General features: G+C 48.6%; 7 protein-coding genes across 7 annotated transcripts; 3 read left to right on the top strand and 4 right to left on the bottom strand.

Annotated features, from left to right (window-relative positions):
- Window positions 1-843: 843 nt before the first annotated feature.
- On the bottom strand, window positions 844-2342 carry UREG_05455 (uncharacterized protein; the record flags this gene model as incomplete). The annotated part of the gene is made up of 2 exons (XM_002584720.1): window positions 844-1482; window positions 1542-2342. 2 exons carry the CDS (start codon window positions 2340-2342, stop codon window positions 844-846), a joined length of 1440 nt encoding a protein of 479 aa, XP_002584766.1.
- A 722-nt stretch (window positions 2343-3064) lies between these two features.
- UREG_05454 (uncharacterized protein) lies at window positions 3065-3416 on the top strand (the record flags this gene model as incomplete). Its single annotated transcript, XM_002584719.1, has 3 exons — window positions 3065-3098; window positions 3163-3253; window positions 3314-3416. 3 exons carry the CDS (start codon window positions 3065-3067, stop codon window positions 3414-3416), a joined length of 228 nt encoding a protein of 75 aa, XP_002584765.1.
- A 282-nt stretch (window positions 3417-3698) lies between these two features.
- Window positions 3699-4577, bottom strand: UREG_05453 (uncharacterized protein; the record flags this gene model as incomplete). Its single annotated transcript, XM_002584718.1, has 1 exon — window positions 3699-4577. One exon carries the CDS (start codon window positions 4575-4577, stop codon window positions 3699-3701), a length of 879 nt encoding a protein of 292 aa, XP_002584764.1.
- A 219-nt stretch (window positions 4578-4796) lies between these two features.
- Window positions 4797-7072, top strand: UREG_05452 (uncharacterized protein; the record flags this gene model as incomplete). Its single annotated transcript, XM_002584717.1, has 2 exons — window positions 4797-5072; window positions 5129-7072. The coding sequence occupies 2 exons, from the start codon at window positions 4797-4799 to the stop codon at window positions 7070-7072; spliced, it is 2220 nt and encodes a 739-aa protein (XP_002584763.1).
- Window positions 7073-7370: 298 nt separating this feature from the next.
- UREG_05451 (uncharacterized protein) lies at window positions 7371-8607 on the bottom strand (the record flags this gene model as incomplete). The annotated part of the gene is made up of 5 exons (XM_002584716.1): window positions 7371-7433; window positions 7471-8189; window positions 8256-8381; window positions 8438-8481; window positions 8540-8607. 5 exons carry the CDS (start codon window positions 8605-8607, stop codon window positions 7371-7373), a joined length of 1020 nt encoding a protein of 339 aa, XP_002584762.1.
- A 410-nt stretch (window positions 8608-9017) lies between these two features.
- Window positions 9018-9399, top strand: UREG_05450 (uncharacterized protein; the record flags this gene model as incomplete). The annotated part of the gene is made up of 2 exons (XM_002584715.1): window positions 9018-9132; window positions 9227-9399. The coding sequence occupies 2 exons, from the start codon at window positions 9018-9020 to the stop codon at window positions 9397-9399; spliced, it is 288 nt and encodes a 95-aa protein (XP_002584761.1).
- Window positions 9400-10801: 1402 nt separating this feature from the next.
- On the bottom strand, window positions 10802-12076 carry UREG_05449 (uncharacterized protein; the record flags this gene model as incomplete). The annotated part of the gene is made up of 3 exons (XM_002584714.1): window positions 10802-11172; window positions 11224-11822; window positions 11940-12076. The coding sequence occupies 3 exons, from the start codon at window positions 12074-12076 to the stop codon at window positions 10802-10804; spliced, it is 1107 nt and encodes a 368-aa protein (XP_002584760.1).
- Between the last annotated feature and the right edge of the window lie 1044 nt (window positions 12077-13120).

The following is a 13120-nucleotide window of genomic DNA, read 5'->3' as shown; positions in this document are numbered from 1 at the left end:
GTCGGCTCCGGGATGTGGCGGACGGGAAGCAGCCTGGGGTTCTCGGACAGCTCGAACCGGTCGCGGTTGGCGCCGCAAATATCGTGCATGTGCGCGACGATGGCGAGTGCGTCGTCTGACAGATCAACGGCCGTCTGTTGAGCGCGTGATATCTCGGCTAGTGCGGCGCGCGCGGCGGGCGAGTCGCGCTCGAGACGCTCGAGGAGCTCGATGATGATGCTGGTTTCGGTGGTGGGGGAGGCCCAGATCTCTTGGTTGTCGGGGACGGGTCGTACGTCGCTGGGTTTTGCAGATTGTTAATAGTTTGCTCTAACTTCGGTGCTGGGGAAGCTGGGGTTGCGACAAAGTCATACCTCATGTCTTTGAATCCTTCTGGTATATCGGCCATCATCGCACCGCCAAATAATGGCGTCGGGGCGTACCCGGGGGTGGTGATTTGGGTTTGCACCATGTTGACGATCGACTGAATCTCTAGCAATCTGGTAATAGAGCTTCTCGAAGCTATCTGTCCACGGAGAAGACGTGAGTCTTGTCAAGGTGAGGGGTTGACGGGCTGCAACTCCAGACTTCAGCTTGGGAGTTGGCGACGTCACATGCATCACTATCAAATTCATACGATGATGAGGGATCAACCACATACAGAGCGTTTCAATCTGAATTGCAAAATGAACCACTGTGATCTTTGAGATATGCTACTAGGTATAAGCTACTATATCGACTTTGACAAGATGATTCCATTTGCGTGCGAGCCCATGGGACATGTTTGTGAGCATGGATATAACAGCCTGACGTTCTGGTTTTACCCAGTCCAAAAGGTTGATATAGATAGCACAAGACAATGCTTCACATGTCTAGCAAGTGCTCTGCGTACTTGTCCAGCTCGATTATCGTGAACTTCGAACCCCATTTGGATCGAAAGTCTTTTCGGCTATAAGCGCGGCTTATGGTGCAGCTGAAACTAACCAGCTCGACTCTCCACCCTTTCTGTAAAGCACGCTCAACCATCTTCATAAATCCATCGGAATATTCGGCTTCAGCCGCGTCCCCTGTTACAAGGACAATGGTCGAAGGACGATCCGTATCAACAATGCTTTCCAAGATCTTAAGATGCAAGATTTCATCTACAGCCTGCTCCACCCACTTTTCTCGAACAGGCCTAGAATTTGTTTCTGAACCGCTGGAATGATCCTGTTGTGTATTGCCGTAAGATTTGGCGGCCGCAGCGTCATTCCCGTTCTTCTTGCGTGGGCTGGCTTCTTTCGCCTTCTGAACCCTCACCAAGATATTGGTTTCATAGCCGAGTTTTTCAGCTTCATCTATAGCCGGAAAGCGATCAGATCCAACAAGAACACGCTTGTGGACTTGTCGGCCCCGTTCGAGGACAAGCGAGAAATTATGAAACGATAACGGGAGACGCGGAACGCGGACAGTGGTTGGTATATTCCTAGCAATTTTAATGCAATCATGGAATCCAACCATTACCTAAGGGGAAGCTACCATTAATTCCGGTGCGGCAAGACCAGGGGAAATCAATAACTTACATTAGATGTGTCAATAAAGATATGGATCCCGGTTGAACTGATATTCGATGATATAAATTCCGGGTTGCAGAGGTTGGGATTGGCCAGAAGGTGTCTCTGGTTGTTATGGCACTCACGGAGAAGCTCGATTAGATTAGCTCGCCTGTCGGCCGAAGAGCCAGTCAGTCTAGGCAGTACTTTGGGTGTATTTTTCTTGGGTGATTTGCTTCGCGCTTTAAGCGGCGTTGATGGTGTGGTTTTGGTGACAACCGGTTGCTTGATTTTTGAAGGTTCTTGAGGAGCAGCCTCAGGAAACGGAGATTGCTGGGCTCGATTTAAATTTGGGTTTTTCAGTATTTGAATCACCGGCCGCTCGAAAATAGCACCCTTTGCACTGTTTGACCCGGTATTATCCAGCAACGGGCTTTTCCTCAGTAGAATCTTCTTCGCCTGCGTGCCCTCTCGTTCCGTGTGCCTTTCAACAGTAGCTTCGAGCGGGTCAGTCACGGTGGCGTTTGGCTTCTCGTTGGAATGGGAGCCTGAAGCCTCTGGTGCTGCGGGTTCGCTGATAGCATCGAGGGCGGAGGGGCGACTTCGTGAGAGGAAGGTCCATAGCGCACCGAAATCGCCTAGCTTACATTCAGCGTCATCGGTGCACTCTTGCTCGCGCGAGCCAGCACCATCCTTGGAAGCGTCAGGAGATTTCAACGTAGGGCTTTGCCATGTTTGGAGCGCTTTCTTCTGGGGTTCTGGCGTGAACGAGTGGAGCAGGTTAATCACAGGAGTGAAGTCCCATGTCGACGAAGCCTCGGAAGGCGACATGAACTGAGTGATGTGGCGGAGGGACTATATGCCAGGCTACCGCTTGGAAAGTAGGTAAAAGCAAGGGGGTGGATACAAGGAGAACCAGTGAAACTAAATAAAAAGTAATGGAAGTGACATTTTGAGTAAACGTTGGTTGACGATGATGCGCGCAGAGTCCATCGAGTCCAAGGGGGCGAAGTGAATCACAGAGTGAAGCGTTGCTTTGACCCCCGCAGGCTGTGGGCAGCGAGGATGCACCACGTGACTAAGCGTATAAACGATGATCCGAGTAGTGTATTATGTAATTTGAAATGTAATTGAACTAGTCCATATATGGTTAGCTTGCTTTAAAAGTGTGGGGAAAGAATGACATCACCGAGTGAACGACGTCATTGGCCCCTGGGACGCACGTGAAGACGACAAAGTCGCGATGCTTTCTATCAAAAACCAGTTTTGCTGTATCGTCAACGCGAGGCCCGTTTGCCTTGCAATTGCATCATATCCAAGATTCCCAGTTGGCCGTGCCCCTGAGAATGGGTAGCCCTCAGCGTGGGATGTACGTCACCCAGAGGCACGAACCTCCCTTTCCAGAGGTATAAAGTCAGGCAAGATCGCTCAGTTCCTGGAGCTTTTTTCTTCTATCATCAACAACAATTGCCAATCAACAGCATCTACTTGAAGATCCTCCACTACGCAAACAAGCTTAACCGAATTACTTCTTTTACAACCAAACCGCAATCATGTCTGACCCAGGCCGCAAAGATTTCTCCACCAGTACGTTGTCCAGCAGCTCTACATAGCTCTTTTAGCATTGATGCGCTAATACCACGCTCCACAGAGGCTAAGGAGGAGATGACTCCTGATTCCACCAAGTCCACCCAGGAGAAGGTCAAGGAGACCATCACAGATACTAAGGACCGTGTTGCTCGGTAGGTTCAACTTTCTCACTGTCCTTAATTGTTCCTGTCAGGAAGCTAATCAGCCGGTAGTGGAATGCAACCCGATGATAACAAGGGAGGCATTCAAGAGTCCTTTGATAAGAGTCAACGTGCCCATGACAACAGCCAGGGCGGTGCCACCTCCACAATGTAAGATTTCCCATTGGCTTTCAAATCTGGAGATTGGCCAATTGCTGACCGAGTGAATAGTGGCGACAAAGTAAAGAACGCTTTGGGAATGGACAACAAATAAATTTAACTCTTGTCAACGACGCTTATGATTCGGGTGTGATATTTTCGGCGTCTCAGATTGTTCAGGAGGTTCCACATGTGTCTTGTATTATACCATAGCTCAATATCAATCTCTTGAAGCTATAACATCTTTCCCTTTATTTTTCATTTGTAGAGAAGCCGTGCCAAATACCAAGCCAGGATATCAACGATTGCTCCTGCCTACCAACCCTTCAAACAATTGATCGCGTTGCCGAATAAGCGCATGGAGCTCATTCTCGAGCTTTTGATATTCTGATTTTGCATCGACGATGTTGGAGGGTAACCCATGGAATGTGCTGACTGTGTTTTCAAGGCTCTTCACCTTTTCTCTAATCCGAACCACGCCTTCTTCTTCAATCATTAAATCTTCAATCCTGGGCTTCCCAATTTCAGGGAGTTTTGCCCAAGCCATGATCCTGCTCTGGTATTCTTTGGCTTTCGCGTCTACCGTCTTCTTATTCCTGACCCATTCGCTAGTCTTCGCGGGTAAATCTGGCGGCGTCTCGTATTTGCGGTCATCTTTGAGTTCTTCTAGTTGCTCATGGAGCGTGGCAATTTCCCTCTTTAAATAAAGCTGCAATGTTTCCAGCTTCTGGAGCTGCTCTGTGGCGTTGAACTCTTCTCTCGTCAAATTCAAAATGCTTCGATCGAGGTTCGCCAAATCCCCCGTAGGGATACCTAGCAGCACCGCCGTTTCAGCCATATCCTGAAGAAGTTTGTTGCTTTTATCATCAAGCTCATCCTCGATATCCTCAAGAAGTGCAAGAGTGGGATCCGGAGATCGCTCTGCCTCAGTGGCTTTCAAGAGGCCAATGGTTTCCTCTCTGGCGCGATGTATAAGTGCTTCCTCTTCGTCTGCGGTGTCATTGGCGGCGGCGATATTTAGTAGGGCCTTTAGAGTGTCGTCGTTGCGCTCAAAATTCGGTACACGGTTGGGGGAATATTTACGGTTCAGCCAGTTTGTAACATACGCCCAATCTTTGGCCTGCGAAGCTGCCTGTCGCGCTTTAGATGGGGACAAGATTGCTTCAAAACCTTCCATTTTGAAATTGATAAACCGCCTCGCACAAAGACCCCTTTTCTTCTATAATACGAGCTCCTGAATAGCTTCCGGTAGGTTGGTGCAGGTGGGCTGGGGTCAAGGAGCAATGTTGTTCCGCCGGCCGAAGCATCTGAAGCCAACCTTCTGGTAGAATGAAGAGGGACTTTGGGCTAGAATCGTCAATTGTCGATTCAAATAGTAACCAACAGTCTGCCACTCATGGCTGCTGGCAGCCCAGCTCCAGAAGATATGGCGGCCTCGCCGCCGCTATCAAACGCAGGGTCCCTCGCAAAGCCTACTGCACTGTCCAATCGCCTCAACACCGTCCTGTCAACTTCGTACACTGACTCGGATATACGAGATGCATTGGAGACCCTCGACAAGAGAGGGCTGGAAAATACGGCAGACACGCGGAGGACACTAAGACTGGATATCCAGAAAGAAGTCATAGACTCCAATGGCAGCATTATTCAGGATTTCGGAAAGGTCGCAGAGGTAAGGGTACCAATATCACCAGAATAGTTTCAGTGTTGATGGGGAATTGACTTTAGCAACTCACGCGCATCGGAGCGGTCATATCCCAACTGAATACAATATGCGAGGATATGCGCCAACATATCACCCTTGCACGACAGGAAACTGGCCCAGTTCTCGACGAAGCGTCTGCTTTGATTTCACAAAAACACGAAGTAGAGACTAAGCAACAGCTACTTGACGCCTTCAATAAGCATTTTGTGCTTTCCGACGATGATATATCTGTGTTGGTTTCGTCTGCTGAACCGGTCGACGATACTTTCTTTCGAGTGCTCTCCCGCCAAAAGCAGATACACAAAGATTGCGAGGTGCTCCTTGGTGGTGAAAACCAGCGCCTGGGATTAGAGATCATGGAACAAAGCTCAAAGAATCTGAATTCAGCATTTATGAAGCTATATAAATGGATACAGCAGGAATTCAAATCTCTGAATCTCGAAGATCCTCAAATGAGCGGCTCGATAAGAAGGGGGCTTCGAGTTCTAGCGGAGCGACCCAGCTTATTCCACAGCTGCTTGGACTTCTTCGCTGAAGCCCGGGAGTATATTCTATCGGATTCCTTCCATTATGCCTTGACTGCAGAAATCTCTGGCGAACGACCTGATCCGAACGCCAAACCCATAGAATTTTCAGCCCACGATCCCCTTCGTTACGTGGGGGATATGCTCGCTTGGGTGCACTCCGCGACTGTTTCTGAGAGAGAGGCTCTAGAAGCGCTGTTTATTTCAGACGGAGGCGAACTTGCAAAAGGCATCGAGGCAGGCATAATCAGTGAACCATGGTCCCTCATCAACGAGGAGCAAACTGTTTTCGACGGCCAAAAAGCGCTACAGGAGCTCGTGACGCGTGACATGAGTGGAGTGGCTCGTTCGTTAAAGCAGAGGGCTGAACTTGTTGTCCAGGGCCATGACGAGCTGGTGACTCTCTATAAAATTATGAATCTCTTAGCGTTCTATCAGATTACGTTTTCTAAGCTTATTGGTGACGGCTCAGCTTTGGTGGAAACAGTCACGTCGCTGCAATCCGTCGCTTTTAAACGGTTCGAAGCGTTGATCCATGATCAAACCGCCACAATTATGGGGGATCCATCGGGTTTAATTCCTCCGGATGATTTGAGCGCTCCAGAATTCCTAACTGATGCGCTCGACGACCTCGTTCCACTTATGAAGGCATACGATTCGTCTGTTCAACATGAACCCACGGACGATACATCACAGGATGAAAATAAATTTAGCCCCATTATTCGAACCGCTTTGGACCCCTTCCTTGACCTCGCAAAAACATCTTCTAACGCAATCAGCAACCTCACTTCAAAAATCATATACCAGACTAACTCGCTTCTGGCCGTTCATGCTGCCATTTCCCCGTTTCCATTCGCTTGCGCCACGCATATGCCTCCACTATCAGCTGCCCTGGCTTCGTTAAGAACCAACCTCCTTGACATCCAGCATGATTTCCTCCTCAAAGAATCCGGACTACAACCTCTAGTAACAGCACTTGAGCCGTTTACGCCAGGCAACACAGCCCAACCTTCAGCGGAAAATACCACCCCAGACCATCCTACACAGGCACGCCATTTGGCCGATATCCCTTCGCTGCCGGAATTTCAGCCGGCGTTCCTGTCCACTGTCAGCCAGCAGCTCGACGATTTCCTCCCTTCGGCACTGGTGGATGCCACGGAGAACTTGAAACGCATCCACAACCGCGGATTGGTAAAGAGTGTAACCGAGGAGGCCGTTGAAGAATTCTGCCGCGATTTTGAATTTGTTGAAAGCATGATTGTGGGCGCGGATGAGGCGAAGGAGAAGATGAACGTTGCGGGAACGGTTGGCAGCTCGGCGGTTGGGAAGGAAAAGGATGCAAATGATGCGCTGGGCGATGAAAGTGGTGAACAGGCGGGTGTCTGGAGCTTGCGGGCGTTGTTCCCGCGAACGACGGGAGAGATTAGAGTGCTCTTGAGCTGAGTTTGTTACAAGATGAATTTTGCGTCTTCAATTCGGGATCACGGCCTGGGCGGACTAGCTTCCAATTTGAAACTTCATTTACATACAGGCCCGAGATTGCTTTGGCCGTAAAATGTCAAAAAGATGGTTATCTTGTGTACTGTCAGGCAACACTGAAGCGCGAATTGTGTACACAGAATTTCAAAACTGTTTTATTTTGCCTCGCAATTCTAGCCGCTTTCGGGCCACATTACAAGCCCATATGGATCCCTATCTCGCTCACTCACTTTGACTTCGACGGTCTGGTCATTTAATATATCTACCAGCTCATTGCTTGCAGTCTCCGGCAGATCAGCCAGATCCTCGGCCATTTGGGACCATTCTGGCATCAGGATTGCTTCCAGCTTGTCCCGCATAACGTCGTGCAGATAGCCTCGCTCAGAATTCGAGTGGAAAAGGGACACCACCACCGATCCATTCTCGATGGCAGCCAAGGCGTCATGATGGCTCATTTCACCCGTCAAAAGCAGGTCTGCCACGGGTCTGCCATCTTTCATGAGAATCGAGGACCCAGAGCCAGGACATGTGGCTACCGTGCGTATTTGCATATCGGCGGCACTTGAGCCATGCGGTATGGCGACGGGGAAATGCAGAAGGCCACGCGGAAGGCCAATGAAAGAGGTGATGCGTTGAAGGATTGATGTTAATGGTTGAGGCGTGGAGAAGGATACTATGCGGCCTACACCAGCACCTTCGAACCCAGGGGGTGGTGATGGGTTCTGAAGGAGGACCGAGCGAGAATGGGGGATTGTCATGTCGGAAGCTGAAGCTGAAGAACAACGATGAGATGTAGGAACAATAATATGAGGTAACACGGCCGGTGAATCTGTCCGAGGAGGGAGTGGTGGTGGTTGGGATTTACCTGATATCGAAGACCGTGCCGCGTCGTCCTGCAGAGTGTTCTTATTCTCGCGACGAGTGACGATGTCGCAGAGCCAATCGGCCATACCACCAGGGACTGCATCGACGGCAGTATGTGGGGAATATACGCTTATACCTTCCGCAGCAAGCCGGAGTAGGGTTTGCTGCTGCGTATTGTTGGAGGTTAAGGACTTTAGGCCGCGAAAGATTATGGGATCTATGTTGTTGATATCGGTCAGTCTCTGCAGTATCCATGGCCCGGGTTCTCAGAGTGTGGGCGTACGATAAGCGACAATGATCGAATCGCCGCGCTCAATTGCCTCCGAAGCAACTGCTTGTGTCAAATCGATCGTTAGGAGGACTGAATTCTGCAGCCGCCTGTTCTTATTCAATGGTGCTTCGAGTAATACTATTTGATTCTAAATAAGCCACCAGACGACATAACTCGATATCAATAGTACTCACATCCTGTATTATCAAAGCTCTTATCGGCCAGGCTCTCAGGGTACCTATATGGTGATAAGTTGATATCCTCAGCTCTGTAGTTGTAAGGTGTTCCATGCATACAGTCTTCGCATGCACTCCACCACAGTTTCTGAGAATGGGGAGGTCCTGAAAGGGCGACATGATGCCATGGTTCTTGCACGCAATGCTGTGCGGAACATTAGCTGATAGAAAGCGTGCTGAAATGAGGTTAGTTATCAGATCCCTAACTGAATGCAGATTAGGATCCTGTAGAGAATCACTTACGGGTGTCGCTTCAAGGGCTGAGGTCAATCATGGAATCATAATAATATCTGCTGACATAAGCAGTTTTCTCCTTTGACTTCTCTCCCCGCCAGATTTGAAGTCAAGCGGCGGTTGAATTGAGGGCATCGTGTCGCGCAAACAAACAACCTCATATTTCTTTGTTCATGGTACTTGAGGTAGAAAACGCTTCTCCGTGCTTCGCTATATGTACGCCCGCCAACTCTTTTCCCGAGGGACCTTCCATCTCCTCCACGGCCAACGAACTTTTTCTCTCAGTCAGCGCGCGTTTGCGGCCATGGCCGATGCAGCCCAACCAGCCAGTAACTCATCCGGCGTCACAGCAGAGTCCATAAAAGAGTCCCTTATTACCAAATTAGGTGCCCAGCATGTAGAAATCGAGGATCTATCAGGTATGCATTGGACTATTCTCCCTTTGCCGAAACATTCACCCTGCAATCATATAAAGCGGCCATTTTTCTAATCTTTCCCATCTGTGATATATAGGCGGCTGCGGCCAGGCTTTTCAGGCAATAATCGTCTCGCCCCAATTCGATAACAAGACCATGCTCGCTCGACACCGCTTGGTGAATTCCGCCCTGAAGGCTGAAATTGCTGCGATTCACGCTTGGACTCCGAAATGCTACACCCCAGAGCAGTGGGAGAGCGCAAAGCAATGATTCACCCTGCATTTTATTATTCTTGCGTTCGCGATGACCCGCAGATCACTGAACAAACCGCTTGGGAAAAAATGATATCGGCGGTTTTGGCACTTGAGCTGTGATTGTGGCTAGTGGTCAATATGACGGGTATTCGATGTATTTATAACTGGATATTCTCCTATTTTCGCATCTTCCTGAGGCGTCCGGTGCATTCAGAAAGGTTAATGATTCTCCTATTCAACAAAATCGCCTCTTAGATCTAATTTTACTTATGGACATGTCGTTAAGTTGACAATTTTATCAAGAGCCACTATCAAATTTAGTGAAGCTAGAGTCATAATCGCAAGCCATCCTCGGGCCGGTGGACGAAATTCAACCACACGTACATGAAAACGTTCTCCTTGGAAGTACTATTGAGAGCTGGGCCTCACATACATGATGCTATTGTCATGTATGCTATTTCAGAGACTTTCAAACGGCTTCGTCCAAAAGCCGGGTGGTATAAGCTTTTCGATATACCACATGGCCCTATGGCAAAACACTCGTGATTAAAACGGACAGGAACAGAATCACTGCACCTCGCTAACCTGGTGTTCTCGTTGAAGTGCGGAGGCAAATGCAAGACTATCATGAGCTAGAAATGAAGGGAGACAGACCACCACCATACGTCCCCCATGGGGCGTATTTGGCCAAAAGGTACTCAGTATGATTTCCCTTCGCAATGGATATTGCACACCGATATCCAGCGTATCCATTTCCAGGACCAGATAAAGAACTTGCCTCCATAGGTACATCTCCTGTACATGCATGCGTTCGAAAGCCATCTCATGTCAGCGTTCTGGTATCCAAAATTCTTACCCAATGGTTCTTGTAGGAATCTGGATTCAATCATCCGATTATGTCCGAAAGACAATTTATTTTGGAAACCTCTTCTAACTAAGCTCGCCTTCAAGGTCCTATCGCTTGCAGATAACATGAACTCTGTGTTGGTTAGCTTGCGGTGGCTCTTAAGGAAGATTCTTTTCTATCAAGATAATTTCCAGTGTCGTTGGATCTATACTTGAATGTCAGTGGCTTTTGAAGCTCTCTTGCCCCATCTTTCCCGATAAGTTCTAGAGCGCCCGTTTGAGTTAGACGTTTGCGGTCCCATGGTTGACAACGGGATCGGGTCTAGAATATTATGTTGCGAATATCAAAATATGGACCGGAGAATCACAGGAAAGACGGTTTGAACGCAGATATTGAGATAATTACTTACACAATGACTTTTCGCGGTTATGCAGTTAAATCTTATGAAGAGACCAAGCTAATGGTCAATACTCCCATCCAAAAAGGCAAATACTTTTCGTTAAAACCTATTCCTGTCGCCTCGAAAACGACCCCAAAGCTTTCTGGACAAGTCCAAACTGTGGGATGCTCTTCAGACCCTGCGCAAGTAACTCATCTCGACATTGATGCCTGGGCCCATTGCACAAGCAATCACATCCTTTCGGCCGTTTCCCATCTGCGGTAGGCGGTCCATAACGTTCAATACGGTTGTGCTAGAACTATTTCCGTTGTTTGTATAGATATCGTAGCTAGCACGAAGGTGGTCCTCATCAAGCTCAAGGCTTTGCCGTACAGCATCGACAATGGAGATCCCGCCTGGGTGCAATGCCCAATCAAAGTGACGAGGATTCGGCTCGCCGTCATTTGAAGCAGCAGGTGTCCGTTTAATGAATTCTTGGAACAGCGGACCAATTGCAGCGCCACAGATAAATGGGACCTTTTTGGTGACGATGGATTTGTAGCCTGATTCGGTTAGCAAGCCGCATTTTTTGACGAAGAAAGAACTGAAATTACCAGTCACATCAATGTTGAATTGGATTTCGTTGTCGGTTCCTGGCAGAAGAGCATGCTTGCAATTCAAGACCTGGTACATGGGTGTTTCAAAGTCGCGAGGCTCGACCCCGTTGCTCATGATATAAGCTGTCGAGCAGTCGCTAAATAGAATTGACCCAATATTGACACCACCCTCCGGGGTGACATCGTCCAAGCTGCTCCTTGCCAGGGCAGTAGGAAGATCGGTTGCGAGGAGCAATGCTCGAGCTGGCCTCTTCCGAAAAGTCTCTGCTTGAAGAACATTGAAAGCGGTTCTGAAAACGGTAAGGCCACCTGAGCACCCCGTGCCATGCACAAGGACCCTGTCTGTATCAAGTTTGAGCCCCAGCTTTCGCGCAACAATCGCATCAAACCCAGGGTTTCCTGTATGGGTGCAGGTCACGGAGAACATATGAGTAATGTCTTCGATATTTCCGCCCCATTGTTTAATCGCGTTGCGGCAAGCTTCAACCGAGAGGTCAACGCCGATATCTCTGAAGACTGCATCCAGTTCATTGATAGAGGGTGTCTCAGGACCATTGACGAGCGGCCCATCAAGATCCAAGATGGGAAGGCCGTGACTTGATTCCGGTGCGTCGATTTAGAGCCATGGTTTTCAACATGCTGTAAGGCTTATTAGAATTTATGCTTTGAATCTGGTTGCATTGCCCGCCGGCAGTTGGAAGTGTGAAACTTACACATCTGTATCAGCATAATGGCGCTTCCTAAACTCCTCGAATTGCCCTGGATAGACCCTGCCTTTGGGATAGTTTACCGCCATGCTGAGGACTTCAACCTCCGGGGTATGGTTAATCCCATTGGTACCATTCGACATGCCGTTAGTTGTTGCAGAAGGTATTTTGAGAAACCGAATCGGCGTCCACCGCTTGCTTAGCTAGCTGTTGACAAAAACGGACTGGCTTAATGAATGCAACTCTTTAAGAGCAGAGATATCAACAAGGAGCTATTACCGCATGCTTGGGAGCTCATCTTATACGACAGACAGTCGCCTCCGGTCAAATCAACTCAGTCGAGTCCTAAGTCTGATTCGGCTCCAAGTCCTCGCGGGATTGACTCGTATAAAACCATTGGCTGCCAGAGCCATTGTGACAACCATCAGGCTGCTGGTAATATCAAAGAGAATTGACATCCGCAATACCTCAAACAAAACAACCCTGGTAACGAACAGCTTGATAATGTTCTAGACCACGCGGCTTGACACTAGAGACAAGTGGCATAACCTGAGATTGGTACAGATGAGAACGCCCCTGCAATAAGGTTATGGCAATCAACCATGTGGAAAGGTGAAGCAGATCCATAAGCCATCTGTAACAATTCATGGGTATTCCTTTCCTCAATGCATGCTGGCAAAATTGATGAAGTAAATCTTGATAAAAGCAGTTGTTTCTGCTTCTAAATAAAAGTGCGGGCAGTACGTCTGGTCCATGGACCAAACTACTCCATCTTGTGGCGATCTTTTCACCTTGTCCGAAAAGACTTCATCAGATTGGGAGTGCCTTTTCGGCATAGTTTCGAAGTGCTATAGGTACATGGAACATCCAAGGGCTGGGTTGTGGAAGCGGTGATCAGGACATAAGTGTCGGGGAACAGGACATCCCCTCCCTTCAGTTCACTACATCCCAATCTTGATATGTATGTACACACAAAGCAGATATTTGGGTAGAGGTTGGTTAGTATCAAGAGGAAGTTCCAAGGATCTAGCATATGCTGAATCAAGAATGTAGGTAGTTGAGTGAAGCTCGTTGCGGTAAAGGCGAGGTGAATAACTAACTAGGTGGTTGGATGTCTCGCCCAGGAACAATTACACCCGAGTTCTCATTCACTGCTCTCCTCAAACTTTCGGTCAAGAGGCAACTAC

The sequence above is a fragment of the Uncinocarpus reesii genome, genomic scaffold (genome assembly GCF_000003515.1).
Source record: "Uncinocarpus reesii 1704 scaffold_3 genomic scaffold, whole genome shotgun sequence".
Classification (NCBI taxonomy): Eukaryota; Fungi; Ascomycota; class Eurotiomycetes; order Onygenales; family Onygenaceae; genus Uncinocarpus; species Uncinocarpus reesii.
The sequence above is the reverse complement of the archived record's forward strand: the minus strand, read 5'-3'. Positions and strand labels throughout refer to the sequence as shown.